Raw genomic sequence first — 22,145 nt, forward strand, 5'->3', positions numbered from 1 at the left:
ACGGAATTTGGTCAAAAACTCACGGAATTACGCTCCCGCGAAATTAGCGGTCTTGGCGACACATACGCATCGGCAATTTTGCCGACTTTGAGCCCTGTTTTTGGCCAATTCCGTTGTTCCAGTTGACCAAACTTATAGCTATTTCTTTAGAACTCCATTTTTTCTATCAGTTGAGTACAAGAAACTGCCAATTTACCAGTTTGAACTACCCAATAAAGTGGTCAGAAATTGGCAATTTGGCCAATTTCACACATTAAAAAAGATGCCAATTTCAAAATAGGGTCCAGAATAAACAATGTAGACATTCTTGGCATTAAAATAACATATCCTCTGTTCATTAGTCACATCTCTAGGCCCCTCTATTACTATTGCTTTCTGTTTTTATTTTTTATTCATGCAAAAAAATACAAAATTTACTGTTATGCAGACTACTGCATTATTGTAAAAATGGTATAAATAATATCAGTGCACTAGTGAAAGAATATTAGACTTCCCAGTTGACGTGTATTGGACGTATGGTGTAATTTGCTTACTCCTGAACATTGGTAAAAATCGAACATTTCCGCTACTTTGAGCTCAATTTCAAGGTCGTTTTCATCGTGAAAGTAATGAAAATCATCTCTATTTCTGTAATATGTTTTCCATTTTATCACCTGAGACCACGAAAATGAGAATACAACAATAAATACTATACGAAAATACACCTCAAAGCTGGCTTTTTAATCCAAAAAAACGGTCAGTTTTTTTTTCTCATTATGCACTGCATGCTGCAGGATTTTTTTGTGGTGCACACTGACCACACAGACCCATTCTCTCACATGTGGGCCTACCAGCTTTCTCCTGCTTGATTTGAAGCCGCTAGAATTTACGCGTTTAAATACATCAGAAACGGTGGCGCGTAAGACGTATATATACAACGTAAACAGTCAAAGGGGGTGAAGATTATTATTTAATTACTTACCTCAGACCCATAGTTCATTAATTACATGTACTCAAGTGTTTGTCATCTTCAATTAGTCTTTTGTAATGTTACTACTTAAAAAAGTGTTACAAGATTCAAGATGTTGACTTAGAAACTAAGTTTCTTTTAAAAAGCAGTCACACTACCCTTTTCCTGAGTAAAATATTGATTTTTATCTTGCAAATTACAGCTGTTATACCTGCTGTATTACTGTATATCAGAAAAATACAGGCGTCTGAATGGTACGTATTAAAAAAAAAAAATTTTTTAAATAGTAAATAAAGGATATCAGGGTAATGGTGGTATGCAGACAGATTTTTTCTTTGGGGCATTGATACCTGTCATATCTTCTGTAGTATTGAGGGACTGTGATATCTCAGAGGAGTTCCCTTGATGCTGGTGAGAGGCTCTTGATCTAAAGTATTATTCCTGAAGTTTCCATCAATATTTTTGAGAGATTCACAGTTTTACATTCACTGCTACCACACACAGTATAATACTAACAGCACAAAATACTAGGGATGGGTCAATACCAAAATTTTTGGCAATGCTGCTACCATAAAAAAATTGAAATTAGTCAGTTTCCCCTGACCAATACTACATTTTTTAAATTGATATTGATACCATAAAAGTTTATATCCACTGATAAGTATCAGCTAATTACTATAGTACCATAATTGTTTATTAGGATCATACATAACTAAAAAGTATTTTCAACATTAATATGATTAAGGAACTAGTGTTGTTAGAAAAAGAAAAGATTAAAATCCCAAAACCCAGTTTTTTGAGTAACGCTTAAATTTTATATTAGTGCATAATTATTCTTAGTGGGGATTAGTTTCTCTTCTGCTTTTGTTTAGTTCTCCATTTTGTTTGGCTGCCATTGCAAACTAGTTTGTTTTGCATGTTTCCACCTTTTTCATGTCCTGTTTCTGTTAATCATGTTCTTTTTCATTGCTTTAGTTGGCGAACAACTTTTTCTGGTTGATTGAAATTTATTTTTAGTTAGCTTAAAATTTTTCTTTTCATCTTGCCTGATTCAATTACCCCTTTCCTATTTTTGTACAAAGATTTAGTTAACCAAAAGCCATAAATTTTGAGTAGTCTTTACTGCTACATTTTCTTACTCTTCCTAACTTGGTTCTCACATTGTTAATTTTTTTTAGCGTAGCTTGAATAATGTAACATTAAAAATTATCTTGACATACTTGATGCTAATTATTTTCTATAGAACAGCATTTTTCTCTAAAATTGGCTGGTTTATCTAACTTGATTTAAATTTTCATCAAGCTGTGCTGGGTATGTGTGTTAAATGAGGTTTGTACACATGTTTAAGCAAGCACATGACTACTTAATAAAGTTTAATATAGAGAGGAACAGGTAAGTACAGTACTGTAATATTTCAGCAGTATTCCCAGTCCTTGTGGTGAGTTGGCCTGCACTCTATAGGACAAGGGTCATGGATGCTGTCGTCAGAATAAGCATCCCTGAGTGTTCTCATACCCACAAAGGTGTAATTTTGTCTTCTGGAAGGGAAAGGGCGGGAACCTGGGAATTTGTGGCAGTAGAATGCATCGTGAGCAAGATGACTTTTCTTCAGTGTTGGCCACAGAAGTTGCTGAGGAATGAAGGGACAGTATTTTTATGAATGTTTTCAGTGTTTCTATATTGTCTTGCATATTTAAAAAAAATTATAATGCAAGTAATACCAAAAAAAAAAAAAAAATTTATGGGCATAAAATATAGGAAATAATTTCCTAAAGCAGCATTGTGTTAGGTATAAAGAGAGTATTCAGAATAAGCTTTTATTGGGACTACATTTTGCTAGTTGAGGTTTATGAAGTCATGACTTGATAAACATAGGCCCAATAAAAGCTTGTTCTACACATTGTCTTTATATCCATATCTGTTGCATTACCTCTTTGCATCATGTTGCTTGATAGAGTATGTTTATTGCTATTCAATAATATCAGTGATTAAAAATTAATGAATTAATTTGTTGCTTATTAAAAATAATACTTTAGTGTGAAAATTTACCTGAATGTGAAGCATGTGAAAGGTGAAGGGGCTGAAGAGGGTTTGTTGAGGTGGTTTGGTCATTTAGAGAGAATGGATCAAAGTAGAATGACATTGAGAGCGTATAAATCTGTAGGGGAAGGAAGGTGGGGCAGGGGTCGTCCTCAAAAAGGTTAGAGGGAGGGGGTAAAGGTGTTGTGGGCGAGGGGTTTGGACTTCAGGCAAGCGTGCGTGAGTGCGTTAGATAGGAGTGAATGGAGACAAATGGTATTTGGGACCTGACGATCTGTTGGTGTGAGCAGGGTAATATTTAGTGAAGGGATTCAGGGAAACCGGTTATTTTATATAACCGGACTTGAGTACTGGAAATGGGAAGTACATTGCCTGCACTCTAAAGGAGGGGTTTGGGATATTGGCAGTTTGAAGGGATATATTGTGTATTTTTATATGTATATACTTCTAAACTGTTGTATTCTGGGCACCTCTGCAAAAATAGTGATTATGTGTGAGTGAGCTGAAAGTGTTGAATGATGAAAGTATTTTCTTTTTGGGTCACCCTGCCTCGGTGGGAGACGGCCGACTTGTTGAATTTTTTTTTTTTTTTTTAAATTACATTTTCATTCTGTGGTATATTATTGACTAGATATTAAAAATAATTGCTTAATTTCCTGGCAGATAAAAACAATACTTGATTGACCATTGTCAATAATCTTACACTGTTTTCAGTCTGATCATTCACTATAGTATACGAGTAATAACGGCCAGAGTTTAGAATTCTCGCCTTTACTCTAAAACATTCCTTGGTGTCGTATGTTTTTACTCCACATCTTTGTTCTAGCTTTACAGTGTCAATGTTCTGACTACTACATTCATTTTTTTTTCTCCTTAGTGCATGCTGTCATAACAGGAATGTTTGTTGGTCATGTTTTACTTAGTCATGCCCTATTTATTTCTCTTCAAACCTGCACCTAGGAGAGAAGCCTCATGACATTTTGGTCCATCCTGTGCCATTGTCAAGTCAGCAGTTGTTCTGAGTGGACTGGAATACCCTTGTGAGGTTCCTCTTCTAAATGCAGGTTTTGGATGCATTCTTCCAGTCATGATAGTATAACTTTCTATTCTTCCATGCCCTATTTATTCTCTAGAAAGCTAACATTTATACTTGAAACTTGTGATACTGACCACTACATTGATCTGATCCTGTGACGGTTTGGATTTGTTTTTGGACCATCTGAATACTAGGTCCCTGAGTCGTGGCATTGCTTCTGGGTGCCAGGTGTTGCAACCCCCCCATGCACCCCCCATGATGGCCTGGTTGTGTGCTGGGTTGTCCCGCATCATGTGGAAACACTTGGGTGAGATGGGAGGGGAGGGAGAAAGACAAGCTTAAATACAGATTTTGCATCTTGTATTTTTGGCTTTGATTTGCACTGTAGCAAGTCCCTGACTTATGACTTTACTGTTCTCAAATTGTTTGCAAGTTGTTTGTCACCTGGAACCTATATTCTCTTGAAAACTCTCATTATAATAGATGCATTTTCAAGCCATAATATTCTGTACAGTATGGTTTAATAATATTCTTGTGTTGCACATATTAGAGACTGTCTTTGTCGAAATACTTTAATAATGCATAATATCCCTTTATGTACTGTGAAAAGGCTTTTTACCTACTTAATCACTTTTTTTCTGTATTATCCTCATAGTTTATTGAATCTGGTAAAAAGAATGAAGCATTGTAGCTTTAAGTAGGATAGAAATATTGTATACTAGATACACTAGAGACTGTAGCATAATTTTATTACTCATATCCTGTGTAAGCATAACCTGACTTACCTTGTCGGAGCTTAACCATTCATGTACAGCCTCGACTTCACGCAGTAAAACTGGGGAGTCTGTGTCACGAATAATAAATCTTGATACTAGCGGGTCTCCCATGACTGCCAGTCTCCATATAGTCCCAATTGTCCACTGAATATCACCAAGCCCTGCTAGTTTTAGAAGGAATTACTTAAATGAGAAAAAAAAATTACTATTTTTATTTATAGTTGTAATACTGGAGGATTTTAAAATTAAAATCACAGCATGGAAAAAATAGTGTAAATAATGAAACGGTCTCATGATGTCTTGAAACATATGAATAAGTACAAGGCATATAATTTGTTCTTAGTGCAATGGCTATAAAACAGCAAATACTCTAATTGCAATATATTACATATACTGTACAAGGATTCAGAATTGTTAAGCTTTTTGTTTTAGGTGGAAAAAATAATTGCCAGTCTTTAATCACTCGTACCTACTGTGAAAATATTTGTACATTATGCCTGCTGGCTTATGTCTGTCTCTGAAAATTTGTATCTGCTAGATGCTCTGAATATTCATTTATTATAATTGTCCCTTCAGTGAGGGTGCTCTTATCATGGAGATTGACTCTTGAGCCAAGGCTTGAGAGCTTAGAACTACCCTCCCCTTCCTTCAGTCAAACCTGTTTAACTCCAGTTCTCCAGGTGCTGCATAACCCCTGTGATTTACTGCTTCCACATAAATATAAAGATCATTGTTCAAGGCATGCACTCAGAAGAACACGTTTGAAGATGTACTGATGATAAAACTGCAAATTCTGTATTTCATTCAGTAAGAGTGCCTTGTTAGTATCATTTGTATTTTTTCAGTACAATTTCTACTTGACACTGCAGTAGTTAAAGAATAATTTCTTTACCTCCTGGGAGATTACCAACATAGCAGAAATCAAGCTGCTCATATTTGCAGGAAAGTGAGCACACCCATGCCGCCTTTTCTGGGTCAGAGATGTCCAAGTCGTGATAGAACCGAACTGACCAGCCAGGATATACCCTTGATAATCTTTGCATAAGAGTAAAAGCTCCTCTGTAGTAGGGACTTGGGAATTTGCCAAATAAGCTGAAGCTTATGACCTGCAACGATAATTATATACTTATTATCATGTGTTTCAACTGTGTAAATGTAGATTTCGTATGGCCATCAAGAGTTAGTGTATGTTGGGAAAAAGAGGAAAGTTTTTCAGTACAAAAGTAGACCCTGGAGATGGTGTGATGGTGTCATAGGTTTTGTGTTTATGGCCAAAATTGTTGAAGTGACTAATAGTGTTAAGTGGTGTGGTATTTAAAGCTCGTGTGATAAATGATAAATAGGGGTGAGACAATACCAAAATTTTAGCTAATATTGATATTAAATTTTAAGCTGATATCACCAGAATTAGCGGATTCCTATTGCTCGATTTTTAGGCTGATACTGATACCATCAGAAGTTAACCAGTACCAGCTGATACTTTGGCACACCCCTACCCTTTGATCACATTCCCTCCCATTCCCTAGGTTTAGCTCTTCATTATGATTGTTATTGTGAGATTCTAAAGAGAAGATGCAGAGGATTGTACAGGTGATTGAAAATGTGTACACTGTTACCAGATGTAAGTTGACCCAAGCCATGAGACTGGAGGGGGTATATGCTTTCACTCAAATAATTGGATATTTTCATAGCCCCCAGGTATAAGACTTCATTTTTAGTCCTCAAAGTTGGAAATCAGGATTTTTTTCTGCATTAGCATCAATGCATGCATTGTTTTCCTGTAATACAAGGTAACTGATGATGTTTATTCATGAATTATTTATCACCATGGATGTTGCAGTTCTAATCAGTTGGGACTAAATAATGTTCCCTACATAGTCACTAGATGCAAATTGTTTGTCACCTCAGTAACAGGTGCTGGCTAAGAAAAGGATGTTAACAGCAAAGGCAGAAAAGAAAACTGGTGACAAGTTCTAAAGGAATGAATGGTTAGAGATGAGATTGGGGAAAAGGAGTTTGTATCAGCAGATGAAGACTCAGATTAAGCATAATACCTATAAGGTAGTAGGTTGGTAGACAGCAACCACCCAGGGAAGTACTACCGTCCTGCCAGATGACTGTGAAACAAAAACCTGTAACTGTTTTGCATGATGGTAGGATTGCTGGTTTTCTTTTTCTGTCTCATAAACACGCTAGATAACAGGGATATCTTGCTACTCCTACTTACACTTTGGTCACACTTCACAGACACGCACATGCATATATATATATACATACATCTAGGTTTTTCTCCTTATTCTAAATAGCTCTTGTTCTTTTTATTTCTTCTATTGTCCATGGGGAAGTGGAAAAGAATCTTTCCTCCGTAAGCCATGCGTGTCGTATGAGGCGACTAAAATGCCGGGAGCAATGGGCTAGTAACCCCTTCTCCTGTATACATTTACTAAAAAAGAGAAGAAGAAAAACTTTATAAAACTGGGTTGTTTAAATGTGCGTGGATGTAGTGCGGATGACAAGAAACAGATGATTGCTGATGTTATGAATGAAAAGAAGTTGGATGTCCTGGCTCTAAGCGAAACAAAGCTGAAGGGGGTAGGAGAGTTTCAGTGGGGGGAAATAAATGGGATTAAATCTGGAGTATCTGAGAGAGTTAGAGCAAAGGAAGGGGTAGCAGTAATGTTAAATGATCAGTTATGGAAGGAGAAAAGAGAATATGAATGTGTAAATTCGAGAATTATGTGGATTAAAGTAAAGGTTGGATGCGAGAAGTGGGTCATAATAAGCGTGTATGCACCTGGAGAAGAGAGGAATGCAGAGGAGAGAGAGAGATTTTGGGAGATGTTAAGTGAATGTATAGGAGCCTTTGAACCAAGTGAGAGAGTAATTGTGGTAGGGGACTTGAATGCTAAAGTAGGAGAAACTTTTAGAGAGGGTGTGGTAGGTAAGTTTGGGGTGCCAGGTGTAAATGATAATGGGAGCCCTTTGATTGAACTTTGTATAGAAAGGGGTTTAGTTATAGGTAATACATATTTTAAGAAAAAGAGGATAAATAAGTATACACGATATGATGTAGGGCGAAATGACAGTAGTTTGTTGGATTATGTATTGGTAGATAAAAGACTGTTGAGTAGACTTCAGGATGTATATGTTTATAGAGGGGCCACAGATATATCAGATCACTTTCTAGTTGTAGCTACACTGAGAGTAAAAGGTAGATGGGATACAAGGAGAATAGAAGCATCAGGGAAGAGAGAGGTGAAGGTTTATAAACTAAAAGAGGAGGCAGTTAGGGTAAGATATAAACAGCTATTGGAGGATAGATGGGCTAATGAGAGCATAGGCAATGGGGTCGAAGAGGAATGGGGTAGGTTTAAAAATGTAGTGTTAGAGTGTTCAGCAGAAGTTTGTGGTTACAGGAAAGTGGGTGCAGGAGGGAAGAGGAGCGATTGGTGGAATGATGATGTAAAGAGAGTAGTAAGGGAGAAAAAGTTAGCATATGAGAAGTTTTTACAAAGTAGAAGTGATGCAAGGAGGGAAGAGTATATGGAGAAAAAGAGAGAGGTTAAGAGAGTGGTGAAGCAATGTAAAAAGAGAGCAAATGAGAGAGTGGGTGAGCTGTTATCAACAAATTTTGTTGAAAATAAGAAAAAGTTTTGGAGTGAGATTAACAAGTTAAGGAAGCCTAGAGAACAAATGGATTTGTCAGTTAAAAGTAGGAGAGGAGAGTTATTAAATGGAGAGTTAGAGGTATTGGGAAGATGGAGGGAATATTTTGAGGATTTGTTAAATGTTGATGAAGATAGGGAAGCTGTGATTTCGTGTATAGGGCAAGGAGGAATAACATCTTGTAGGAGTGAGGAAGAGCCAGTTGTGAGTGTGGGGGAAGTTCGTGAGGCAGTAGGTAAAATGAAAGGGGGTAAGGCAGCCGGGATTGATGGGATAAAGATAGAAATGTTAAAAGCAGGTGGGGATATAGTTTTGGAGTGGTTGGTGCAATTATTTAATAAATGTATGGAAGAGGGTAAGGTACCTAGGGATTGGCAGAGAGCATGCATAGTTCCTTTGTATAAAGGCAAAGGGGATAAAAGAGAGTGCAAAAATTATAGGGGGATAAGTCTGTTGAGTGTACCTGGTAAAGTGTATGGTAGAGTTATAATTGAAAGAATTAAGAGTAAGACGGAGAATAGGATAGCAGATGAACAAGGAGGCTTTAGGAAAGGTAGGGGGTGTGTGGACCAGGTGTTTACAGTGAAACATATAAGTGAACAGTATTTAGATAAGGCTAAAGAGGTCTTTGTGGCATTTATGGATTTGGAAAAGGCGTATGACAGGGTGGATAGGGGGGCAATGTGGCAGATGTTGCAAGTGTATGGTGTAGGAGGTAGGTTACTGAAAGCAGTGAAGAGTTTTTACGAGGATAGTGAGGCTCAAGTTAGAGTATGTAGAAAAGAGGGAAATTTTTTCCCAGTAAAAGTAGGCCTTAGACAAGGATGTGTGATGTCACCGTGGTTGTTTAATATATTTATAGATGGGGTTGTAAGAGAAGTAAATGCGAGGGTCTTGGCAAGAGGCGTGGAGTTAAAAGATAAAGAATCACACACAGGGTGGGAGTTGTCACAGCTGCTCTTTGCTGATGACACTGTGCTCTTGGGAGATTCTGAAGAGAAGCTGCAGAGATTGGTGGATGAATTTGGTAGGGTGTGCAAAAGAAGAAAATTAAAGGTGAATACAGGAAAGAGTAAGGTTATGAGGATAACAAAAAGATTAGGTGATGAAAGATTGAATATCAGATTGGAGGGAGAGAGTATGGAGGAGGTGAACGTATTCAGATATTTGGGAGTGGACGTGTCAGCGGATGGGTCTATGAAAGATGAGGTGAATCATAGAATTGATGAGGGAAAAAGAGTGAGTGGTGCACTTAGGAGTCTGTGGAGACAGAGAACTTTGTCCTTGGAGGCAAAGAGGGGAATGTATGAGAGTATAGTTTTACCAACGCTCTTATATGGGTGTGAAGCATGGGTGATGAATGTTGCAGCGAGGAGAAGGCTGGAGGCAGTGGAGATGTCATGTCTGAGGGCAATGTGTGGTGTGAATATAATGCAGAGAATTCGTAGTTTGGAAGTTAGGAGGAGGTGCGGGATTACCAAAACTGTTGTCCAGAGGGCTGAGGAAGGGTTGTTGAGGTGGTTCGGACATGTAGAGAGAATGGAGCGAAACAGAATAACTTCAAGAGTGTATCAGTCTGTAGTGGAAGGAAGGCGGGGTAGGGGTCGGCCTAGGAAGGGTTGGAGGGAGGGGGTAAAGGAGGTTTTGTGTGCGAGGGGCTTGGACTTCCAGCAGGCATGCGTGAGCGTGTTTGATAGGAGTGAATGGAGACAAATGGTTTTTAATACTTGACGTGCTGTTGGAGTGTGAGCAAAGTAACATTTATGAAGGGATTCAGGGAAACCGGCAGGCCGGACTTGAGTCCTGGAGATGGGAAGTACAGTGCCTGCACTCTGAAGGAGGGGTGTTAATGTTGCAGTTTAAAAACTGTAGTGTAAAGCACCCTTCTGGCAAGACAGTGATGGAGTGAATGATGGTGAAAGTTTTTCTTTTTCGGGCCACCCTGCCTTGGTGGGAATCGGCCAGTGTGATAATAAAAAAAAAAAAAAAAAAAAAAAAAAAACCTATAAGTAGTTTCAGGGAAATCCATTTGTTAGATTGTGTTTGGAGGTGGGCAGCATAATGCCTGGACTGTGGGAATCAGGTGAAGATATTGCAGTTTAGTGGATCATAATTGGATTAGTAGCTGCTGAGGATTGCATACGTGAGACTTGTCATGTGAAATACAATACAGTTTTTATTTCTTTAAGCAGCACAAATAATGTAGTTTACATTTAATAAAACATTGGTAGGCACTGCATTTTGGGCAAACTACATCCACGTATACATTGTACTTTGTTTTTGTTTTGTAGATTATTACGTTACTAGCAAAAAAATCTATACTTTGGTAAACGAGTTTGCTAAAATCTACAGAATATCTTTAGTATACTCACAGACTGGTTGCTTCCTCTCATGGTGGCCCAATCGCTGCATGTTGATTCTCCCACTGTGCCATTTATTCTTGCAATAATTTGGCTTAGGCCCATTTCCTGGCTTGGACATGATGGTATCGTGGATGCTACATTACGTACACACGAGCATGGAGCAAGATTCAACAGTATATTACATGCATTGAGAGAGATTTTCTCCTGCATGTCATAATGTGGAAGAACTGTGCTTAAAATATGATCATGCGTTTCATTAATCTCTTGGACTTTATTAGCATAGTAAGTGCTGTTTTTTCCTTGATTATTTATTTGATTCATTTCTGTTGTATTTTCTTGGTCTTGTGTGTATTGCAAAGTGGTTTGGGGAAATTTTGTCTTGTTTTGCAAGTTATACTTAATATTATCTATGTAAGTTTTCGCTGCTTGGTGAATGAGATCAACACCTTTCAAGATTAGTTTGAATGAGAGTTCCTCACTGCTTGGTTGGTAGTCTTCTCCTGTATCATCTATCAGTTCAATTTTATAAGAGTTAGCATCAGCTTCAGCATTTACTTCAGTGCCATCTGGAATAGGTTTATTAATTTTAGACATGTTCTTATATCTCAAGTTACTATTATGTGCGAAGGGAGCTTTCCCCAAGTCTTCATTCGTTGTCCTGGGCACTTGAGCACTTGGTGATCCATTTCTACTAGACGATAAGAGTATATTTGGAGGTGGTAATTTTGGCAGCAGTAGTGGGGATGCGAGTACATGGTAGTAGAGGATGAGCACAGCACTTGCCAGTACAAAAATTATTGTCTTCCATGGACATGTGTTGAATAATTTGCATTGCATCTGCCAGAATATTAATAGTTTAGTAAGATTGGTGGAAGTGTTTATAATTATTATTGGAAAGCACAAAAGTCATTTAGTGATTAAGAATGGTCAATGCATTTTCATTTTACAACATTCAGTTTTGTAATGTTGGTAGAATTACCGACAATATGTAAAGTAAAAGGACACAAGTGCAGCTAATGTGACATTTTTATTACAGCAATGTTTCACTCTCCAGGAGCTTTGTCAAGCTCCTGGAGAGCGAAATGTTGCCACAATAAAAATGTCACATTAATCAAACTAATCAGTATAAATTTGGGTTAAATTACATTATTTTAATATTACTTAATCAACAAGTACAAAGTTAATTTAGTTACAATGAATTTCAGATGGCATTAACAGGCTCATCTTGTAGTTGTGTAACTATCTCATACTAAACGTTGTTGATGTAACATATAACTGTCATGGAAAGATAACAAGCATAGTTAAAAATCTATTGTGCTCCCTGAAATGTTTATTTTATTAACACATCGGCCGTCTCCCACCAAGGCAGGGTGGCCCGAAAAAGAAAAACTTTCATCATTCACTCTGTCACTGTCTTGCCAGAGGTGCTCTTACACTACAGTTGTAAAACTGGAACAAACACCCCTTCAGAGTGCAGACACTGTACTTCCCATCTCCAGGACTCGAGTCCGGCCTGCTGGTTTCCCTGAATCCCTTCATAAGTGTTACCTTTCCCACACTCCAACAGCATGTCAAGTCCTAAAAAAAACATTCGTCTCCATTCGCTCCTATCTAACATGCTCACGCATGCTTGCTGGAAATCCAAGCCCCTTGCACACAACCTTCTTTACCCCCCATCCCTCCAACCTTTCCTAGGCTGGCCCCTACTCCGCCTTCCCTCCACTACAGATTTATACACACTCAGTCATTCTATTTTGTTCCATCCTCTCTACCTCTTCAAGGGGGGCTCCTTGGCGTGGTGAAGAGGCTCTTGGTCTGAGGAATTAGACCTGTTGGTCTTCTTCCCCAGACTGAACCTAATTACCCCCCATTCTCCCCTCCCCTATTCCATCCTCCCCTTTTTCCATTCCTCCTCCTCCCCACCCCTCCCTTTTGCCCTTCCTCTTTGTGGCCTTTGGGATTTCTCCCACAGGCGCGCTAGTTCCTAGGTAGGGGAAAGGACACTGGGGTCCATCCCATTCCGTTGAGGTTCTTGGCTGTGGCGTAGTTTGCCGTGGAATCTGGATCGCCTGGGGATGTCCCGATCCCTCTCCGGTATCCCGGAGTAGCTTTGGGTATCTTTCGGGCGACGGGTGTATCTCTGGAAGCCACCTTTCGGATTCTGGGGGTGGGGGCCGAAGGAGGTATGCTTTGTGGCGGATATCCGGCCGCCCTCTCTTTTGTCCACCGAGGTAGCTTGGTAGATGTGAGGTTGCTATCCCGGATTGCTGGTTTACTGGCATGAAGGGTAGGGTATGGCACGGGTTCCATGCTGCATCTGCGCTACTAGCGGTGCTGAGGTCCTCTTGGGCGCGGAGGGAGATTTCCGGCCCTTTCATTCCTCCTGGGAACTATTCCTCCCCGCTCCCCCCTTTTTTTATTTTTTTATTTTTATTTTCTTTTCTTTCTTTTTTTTCTTAAAAACAAAAAGCAAAGGAGTAACCTAACCATGGAGAACCCAATCCATGAACCCACTACCCCCGGGCCCCTTCTTGATACTGCACCCCATTCTGACCCTGCCCTGTGTTTAGACCACTCTTCGGACACTCCTGATGCCCCTGTACCTCTTGCTGGTGCTGTTTCCTCACCCGCTTCAGGTACCGGGGCTTCGACTGACTCCTTCGATTTGTCTGAACTCCGCTCTCCTAGTATTGGCAAAGCGCTCCTGCGTCATGTTGGTAGAGATATTTCATTTCATGCTCTTGAGCGGTATGCGCATCGTCACTGTCCAGAATGCTACCCAAGCTCATGATCTTTCTATCCTTTCGAATATCGATACTACTCCTATCACTATTGAAAAACATCTCTCTCTCAATTCTTGTAGTGGTACTGTCATTCTGCCCCATACCATAGTCCAACAGAATTTCCAGTCATGTGGCAATGACATTTTTGAACAGCTGGAACTCCAGGATCTCCCAATCCTCAAAGTAGACACTTATGTCCTTCCTGCCCGGGGGCGGAGACATTACCCTTGCAATGTGGCTCGTTTAACTTTTGACAGCCGAGAACTCCCGTCCTCTGTGTATGTCGCGGGACATCGGTTACAAGTTCGAAAGGTGATACCTACACCGCAACAATGTAGAAATTGCTGGCGTTTTGGTCACCCAGCGAAATATTGCAGATCTATGGCCGAATGCCCAGTCTGTGGTGCCGACGACCATTCTAATACATCTTGCAGTCAACCTCCATCTTGCCTTAATTGTAATGAAGCTCACCCTTCGTACTCCCGCCGTTGCCAGGTCTACTTAAATGAAAGTGAAATCCGTTGCCTCAGAGGCAGAAGGTCTCCCTTATGCTATGGCAGTTACTCATCTCCGCCTCCAAGGGAGACTACCCCGTGTTTCTTATTCTCGTGTTTCCAAACATCCCCCCACTTCTGGGGTCCCATCTTCTGGAGCCTCCTCTGTTGTTACCCCTCCCATAGCCACTCTGGCATCTAATCCTTTTGCTGTCCTTGGCTCTGACGTCCCGACTACAACTCAGTCTGTTCTCACATCTTCGCGTCCTTCCTCACAAGCCCCAGTATCGACAAGACCTCGTATGACACCTAATACCAATCGCCCCTCTACTTCTCAGAAGTCCAAAAAATCCACATTGCTCAAATCTTCTTTGCCCCTTCCTTCCCTTCTTCCACCTCCACACTTTACCTTTCCAGTCTCTGTACCTAGTTCTTCCCCTCTCTCTGGCTCTATTACTAGTGTGGAGATTCACCCTCCTCCTCGTACTATGCCTTCCACCCCCGTCCCCTCCCAAGTTTCTCCCTCTTCTGCCACCTCCCAGGTTTCTGCCTCTTCTGTCAACCCCCACACTTCATCTCCAGTCCCTTACACTCTTCCCTCCCCCTCTACTTTGGTACAGTCCATTACTGTCCCAATCTTTACTCACCCTCCTCCTTCTATCTCCAATATGGTCTCCCATACATCTTTGAATTCAGAAACACTTGAAGCCATTTCAGAATATATTGCAGAGACTAAACCTTCAATGGACACTGATTCACTTCCTGTTTCTTCTCTTCCCTCTCCTCCATCTTCACAACCCCATTCTTCGCACCGCTCCGTTCCTTCGCTACTTGAACGTCTTCCAATGCCACCACACGTTGACTTTTCTAACCCCTCTAGTCCGTAGGTGCCTTTACCTACAGATTCCTGGTATTTTCTTCATCGTCAATCATGGCCTATTTACAGTGGAATATCCGCGGCCTCAGGGGTAATCTGGGTGAGCTTCAGATGTTGCTTTCCAGGTTTTCCCCTGTTGGTGCTTGCTTACAAGAACCAAAATTACACTCGGCTGTTTTCCAACCTATCTCAGGCTATAATTTATTGTATTCTTCGGATCCTTTCTCAGATGGGACCTTTAATGAAAGTGCCCTTCTTCTACGCAATGATATTCTGTACTGTCAACTATTTGTCCATACCTTGCTGCATTACACTGCAGCCCGTATCCACTTGAATAAGTGGTTTACAATATGTTCTTTATATCTCTCTCCTTCTCGAGCATTTTTTATCCCAGACTTTACCTTTCTTGTTTCATCCTTACCACCACCACTTCTGTTACTTGGTGATTTTAATGCCCACCATTTCCTCTGGGGGGGGGGTCTCATTGTGACTCACGTGGCATCCAGTTGGAGGCTTTTCTCGCCTCTCACCCCCTCCATGTTTTAAATACGGGTACTCCCACCCATTTTGATCCTCGTACTCATACTCTCTCTTGCATCAATCTATCAGTCTGCTCTTCCTCCACTGCACTAGACTTCACCTGGTCTGTTCTACCGGACTTACATGACAGCGATCATTTTCCGATCATTCTTACTTCTCCTTCCTATTCACCACCTTTCCGTAGCCCTCGCTGGCAAGTTGATCGGGCAAATTGGGATCTTTACTCACACCTCACTGCTTTTCGTGAGGTTCCTTCTTCATCCTCCATTGATGAGCTAGTACACATCTTCTCGACATCAGTTTATACCGCAGCTTCTCATTCTATACCCCAAACCTCAGGCAGGCATTCTCAGAAGTGAGTGCCTTGGTGGTCTCCTGCTTGTGCTCGTGCAGTACATTTGAAACGCGCTGCATGGGGCAGGTACCGGTACAATAGAACCACTGAGAGACTTACTGATTTTAAGCAGAAGCGTGCGATCGCTCGCCGTGTCATCCATGAAGCTAAACGCACTTGTTGGCGAGACTATGTTTCCACCATCACCTCTGCTTCTTCTATGAGTGCAGTCTGGAAAAAAGTGAGGAAATTGAGTGGTAAATACTCTCCTGACCCGGCTCCTGTTCTACGGGTCGCTGGTGTTGATGTAGCAAACCCTCTCGACGTTGCCATTGAACTTGGCACACATCTGGTCCGTATTTCCCGAGGGCTCCATCTATGCCCCTCGTTTCTTTCCTCAAAGTCTGCCAGAGAGTTAGTACCCTTTGGACTTTTCTTCTCTCAGAGAAGAACAGTATAATGTGCCTTTTACACTTCAAGAACTAGAGGCAATGCTCTCAGCTTGCCGATCATCGGCAGCTGGGCCTGACGACATTCATATTTGTATGTTACAACATTTACATCGGTCAGCCCTTGTAGTCCTCTTACACCTCTTCAATCTTATTTGGGCACAAGGAGTTCTTCCCCAGCTGTGGAAATCTGCCATTGTTCTCCCTTTCCGCAAACCAGGTACTACAGGACATGATGCCTCCCACTATCGTCCCATCGCTCTTACTAGTGCAGTTTGCAAAGTGATGGAACGTCTCGTAAATCGACGTTTAATGTGGTATTTAGAGACACACAACAGTCTCTCCGCTAGTCAATATGGCTTTCGTAAGGGTCATTCTACCATAGACCCCTTACTACGCTTGGATACGTATGTTCGTAATGCCTTTGCGAATAATCACTCAGTTATTGCCATATTTTTTGACCTTGAGAAGGCATATGACACAACTTGGAGGTATAATATTTTGGCCCAGGCCCATTCCTTAGGCCTCCGAGGCAATCTACCATCCTTCCTTAAGAACTTTCTAACTGACAGACATTTCCGTGTTCGAGTCAATAATGTTCTTTCCCCGGACTTCGTCCAAGCTGAAGGTGTCCCTCAGGGATGTGTTCTAAGCACAACACTTTTTCTCCTTGCTATAAATGATTTGGCCTCTGTTCTTTCACCCAATATTTGGTCATCACTCTGTTGATGACTTCGCTATTGCTTGTGCAGGCGCTGACTGTCATCTTATTGCAGTTTCTCTCCAGCATGCGGTCGAGCGTGTTTCCACTTGGGCCACCACGCATGGGTTTAAATTTTCAAGCACCAAAACTCGCCAAATTACTTTCACTAGACGCTCTGTTATCTCCGATCATCCTTTGTATCTCTATGGCTCCCGTATCCCCGAACGTGATAGTCAGGTTTCTAGGCCTTCTCTTTGACCGTAGGTTATCCTGGAAACCTCACATTACCTCTCTGAAGGCAACTTGTCATAGCCGGCTAAACCGTCTTAAAACCCTTGCTCATCTTTCCTGGTTAGCTGATCGTCGAACTCTGCTTCGCCTACATTCAGCCCTCGTTTTATTGAAACTCGATTATGGTGACCAGATTTATTCCGCGGCCTCTCCTGCTACTCTCTCTAGCCTTGACTCTATCCATCACCAAGGATTATGTTTGTGCCTTGGTGCTTTTCGCTCTTCCCCTGTTGAGAGCCTCTATGCAGAAGCGAATGTTCCATCCTTGTCTGATCGCCGTGATGCCCATTGCCTTCGCTACTATGTACACTCTCATGATCTACACAATCCTTCCATTTATAGAATGGTCACCGATATTAGTAGACATTCTTTATTCGTTCGCCGCCCCTGTTTGCTCCATCCCTTTTCTCTTCGCCTACATTCACTCTTGTCTTCCTTTCAGTTACCACCTTTATATGTTCATGAAGCATCTCACTTTTCCCTACCCCCCTGGGAAGTTCCAGCTGTTTGGGTCTGTTCTTTCTCACTCCCTTGCTCGAAAGCTCAACTGCCTATGGTGGCTTCCCGCTCTTTTTCTTGATCACTTCCACTCCCATTCTCATGCCACCGCTGTGTATACAGATGGCTCTAAGTCTTCAGACGGCGTCGGATTCGCAGCAGTGTTTCCGGACAGCGTCGTGCGGGGGCATTTACTATCTTCAGCTAGCATTTTTACTGCTGAACTGTATGCCATTCTTGCAGCACTTATTCGTATCGCATCTATGCCTGTGTCATCATTTGTAGTAGTCTCAGACTCCCTTAGTGCTCTACAGGCTATATGAAAATTTGATACATCTCATCCCCTAGTTCTCCGTATCCAACTTTGGCTACGCCGTATCTCTACGAAGCATAAAGATATTATTTTTTGTTGGGTCCCTGGTCATGTTGACGTACAGGGCAATGAACAGGCAGACACTGCTGCGCGGTCAGCAGTACATGACCTACCAATTTCCTATAGAGGTGTTCCATTTCTGGACTATTTTGCTACAATAGCTGCCCACCTTCGCGCCCGTTGGCAACAACGTTGGTCAACTCTGCTTGGTAACAAACTTCATTCTATTAAACCGAGCATAGGTTACTGGCCGTCTTCTTGTCATCAGTGCCGTGGTTGGGAGACCACTCTCTCCCGTCTTCGCATTGGCCACACTCGTCTTACTCACGGGTATCTCATGGAGAGGCACCCTGTACCTCTCTGTGAGCAGTGTCAAGTTCCAGTATCGATTAGCCACATTCTGTTAGACTGCCCTCTCTATCAACGAGCACGCAGAATTTACCTCCAACGCCGTCTTCGTTCTACTACTCTCTCTTTACCTTCCCTTCTTGCTGATGGACCCTCCTTTAATCCTGACTCTCTCATTGACTTCTTGACAACGACTGATTTACTCCACAAACTCTGATGATGATACCTTATGCACTCCCCTCAGCCCTTTCTAGCTCAGTCTCTTGCTGCCCTTTACCCTTTCACCATCCACTGCTCCGCTGTTATCCGTAACCTATTACTCGTCCACCTCCCTTTTGCCACCTGATGCCCTCGCTTCCTTCCTGCCCTGCAGCGCTGTATAGCCCTTGTGGCTTAGCGCTTCTTTTTGATTATAATAATCCAACCTCTCTACATGTCCAAACCACCTCAACAACCCCTCCTCAGCCTTCTGGATAATAGTTTTGGTAATCCCCACGCTGCTTCCTAATTTCCCATCTACGAATTCTCTGCATTATATTAACACCACACATTGCTCTTAGACATGACATCTCCACTGCCTCTAGCCGCCTAGTTGCAACACTCGCTACCCATGCTTCACACCCATATAAGAGTTTTGTTGCAGCTATACTCTCATACATTCCCCTCTTTGCTTCCATGGACGAAGTTCTTTGTCTCCACAGACTCGTAAGTGCACCACTTGCCTTTTTTCCCTCATCAATTCTATGATTCACCTCATCTTTCATAGCCCCATCTGCTGACATGTCCACTCCTAAATATCTGAATACATTCACCTCCTCCATACTCTCTCCCTCCAATCTGATATCCAATCTTTCGTCACCTAATTTTTATCCTCATCACCTTACTCTTTCCTATATTCCCTTTTAATTTTCTTCTTTTACATACTCTACCAAACTCATCCACAAACCTCTGCAACTTCTCTTCAGAATCTCCCAAAAGCAGTGTCGTCAACAAAGAGCAACTCTGACGACTCCCACTTTGTGTTAGATTCTTATATCCTGTAACCCCACACCTCTTGCCAGCGCTCGAGCATTCACCTCTCTTACAACCCCATCCATAAGTACGTATATTGAACCATGAAATATGTCTTGTATGAAAAAATGCACTGTATATAGTGAGGCATTGTTGATGTCTTAAACTGTTAACAAACGTGGGAAAATCATTGCCAGAGTGATGACCAGTACACAGTACTGGGGATATGAGCCACAGTACTGGTGATGCAAGTACACCGTGCCGGGGGTAGGAACCAGGCCACCAAGAGGAACCACGCCACGGGGAGTAGGAGCCGCGGAACCGGAGATACGATAGAACCCTACACTGTCTTGTGTACTGTATATACGTAATATTAGGTAGTGAACAACACTTGAATATACGTAGTTGTTCATGCGGAATTTGTTAGAAAATACAGATTTGTACAGCGTTTATTGTAGTATGGTAGAACATAGTGAAAGTTACCAAAATTACCTTACCTTTGTAGTATGATGGCGAGGTCCAGATATTCAGTACTTGTGGGTGGCGAGGTTGATGCGGAATTTCAGCTCATTGAAGAAAACTTGTTTGTATACATGTAAATTTGCTTTTATCTAGTACGTAGAAATGTAATTTTGTGAAGTCTAGGTATATATCTGTATGACTTGTATGGTTCTACAGCTTGTTTTTAATATATTTTGGATCCATATGTTTGTTTGGTAGTGTATGTAGGCAGGATTGAAATGTGTGGTTGTGTGTAGCAGGAGCGATCAGTATGACGTGCGGTCAGCGACTGAGGTGAGGAAGCTCTCCTCCTGTCTCGCCCACTTTCTCGGCACCTCAAGGCAAGTGGAGGAAGTGGGCTCGTGTTCCTTCATGTTCATGTAGGTTAGCTAGGACGGGTCCTGGTCCGGGTCTTCTCCATGTGGTGATCCGGCAGTGGCTTCCGAAGGAGTAGTGTCTGAGTTTCTAAGAGTGATGTATCGTTTACAACCCAATGACAAGGGCACGGCGAATCTCTTCACATAGTCCTATGGCGGGGCCAGCCCTAATGACAAGGGCGCAGTGAGGAAATGGGCTCGTTTTTCAATTAAGGAGACCTACCTTGGGGTCGAACCTGATTGCCTCATTTCTCAGGTGCTGTACAACCCGGATGGGCTTTGCACTTTTACCTGGAGGTTATTCCGGGGATCAACGCCCCCGCGGCCCGGTCCATGACCAGGCCTCCCGGTGGATCAGGGCCTGATCAACTAGGCTGTTACTGCTGGCCACACGCAGTCCAACGTACGAGCCACAGCCCGGCTGATCCGGCATTGACTTTAGGTATCTGTCCAGCTCTCTCTTGAAGGCAGCCAGGGGTTTATTGGCAATTCCCCTAATGCTTGATGGGAGGCTGTTAAACAGTTTTGGGCCCCGGACACTTATGGTGTTTTCCCTTAGTGTACCAATGGCGCCCCTACTTTTTATTGGGGGCATTTTGCATCGCCTGCCCAGTCTTTTACTTTCGTAGGGAGTGATTTCTGTGTGCAGATTTGGGACCATTCCTTCCAAGATTTTCAAAGTGTAGATTATGATATATCTCTCCCTCCTGCGTTCCAACGAGTACAAGTCAAGTGCTTCCAAGCGTTCCCAGTAGTTAAGGTGCTTGACAGAACTTATACGTGCAGTAAAGGATCTCTGTACGCTCTCTAGATCTGCGATTTCACCTGCTTTGAATGGAGATGTTAATGTACAGCAGTATTCTAGCCTAGAGAGAACAAGTGATTTGAAAAGGATCATCATGGGCTTGGCATCTCTCGTTTTGAAAGTTCTCACTATCCATCCTATCATTTTCTTTTCCGTGAATATAATCATCCCATTTCCTCTCGGCCTCAGGAAGTAGGTAGGGAGGACCGCACGCACGCACACCACTCCGTACGCTTATGCTCACAGTGGTCGTATTTGTAAAATACTGTTGTCTCCAAACTGCAGATAAGATGTAGAATACGATTAAGGGATGTCAGCAATGTTATATTGGCACCCTTGTAGGTGTACCTTTAAGTTATCTCACAGCTGTAGACTGTGTAGTAATAGTGTAAAATATCATACGTTTGACTGCTAGTCACCTTTAACGTCTGTAAAATTTGACACATTATGCATGAGTTAGTCACAGTACCAAAGCTGGAGTAATTCACAGCTAACCTAGAAATCGAAAATAAATCTTGAAAGGTTTAGTAGACCTGTCCTGTACTGGTTGTGACCATCTCCGTCGCCACTTAATTTTTGCCAGAACGGACTCAAACGTTGTAAAGTATTAATCAGCTTATCAGGGGAGTTCAAACACCTTAAAAATACCAGTACAAAACATGCCAAGTATTATTCAATAGAGTGGTGTAGAAGTTATTCTATGGCTTATACTCAGTGTTATCATCTTAGCCTGGAGTGTGTAGTGGAGTGCTGTCATTTTGTGGGGCCTTCAGGAATGCACTGTGTTGAGGCAGTATAGTAACATCGTGAAGAGTGAATACACTTTGTACTATGATTTTGTGGTGTGATTGGTTTTATTATTATTATTAGTGGAGCGCTAAACCCGTAGGGATTATACAGCGCCTGTAGGGGGAGGATGAAAGGTATTCAG

General features: G+C 41.8%; 2 protein-coding genes across 5 annotated transcripts in view; one reads left to right on the forward strand and one right to left on the reverse strand.

The window, feature by feature from the left end:
• Positions 1-22,145, forward strand: part of lili (LMBR1-like protein) — a 90,934-nt gene that overhangs the window by 52,521 nt on the left and 16,268 nt on the right. The gene's annotated exons all lie outside the window — the stretch shown is intronic.
• LOC128686911 (uncharacterized) lies at positions 1,781-20,864 on the reverse strand. 3 transcript variants are annotated; one of them, XM_053774182.2, is made up of 6 exons: positions 20,029-20,864; positions 10,840-11,667; positions 5,694-5,907; positions 4,811-4,962; positions 4,160-4,327; positions 1,781-2,579 (listed from the first exon to the last, which is right to left on the reverse strand). In XM_053774182.2, the coding sequence occupies exons 2-6, from the start codon at positions 11,665-11,667 to the stop codon at positions 2,364-2,366; spliced, it is 1,578 nt and encodes a 525-aa protein (XP_053630157.2). In that variant the 5' UTR covers positions 20,029-20,864; the 3' UTR covers positions 1,781-2,363. The 3 variants fall into 3 exon arrangements, with proteins under 3 accessions (XP_053630157.2, XP_053630156.2, XP_069938680.1); XM_053774181.2 differs by having other exon boundaries at positions 4,811-4,965; XM_070082579.1 differs by lacking the exon at positions 4,160-4,327 and having other exon boundaries at positions 4,811-4,965.

This window comes from Cherax quadricarinatus, chromosome 7, assembly GCF_038502225.1.
Source record: "Cherax quadricarinatus isolate ZL_2023a chromosome 7, ASM3850222v1, whole genome shotgun sequence".
In the NCBI taxonomy this organism is placed as follows: domain Eukaryota; kingdom Metazoa; phylum Arthropoda; class Malacostraca; order Decapoda; family Parastacidae; genus Cherax; species Cherax quadricarinatus.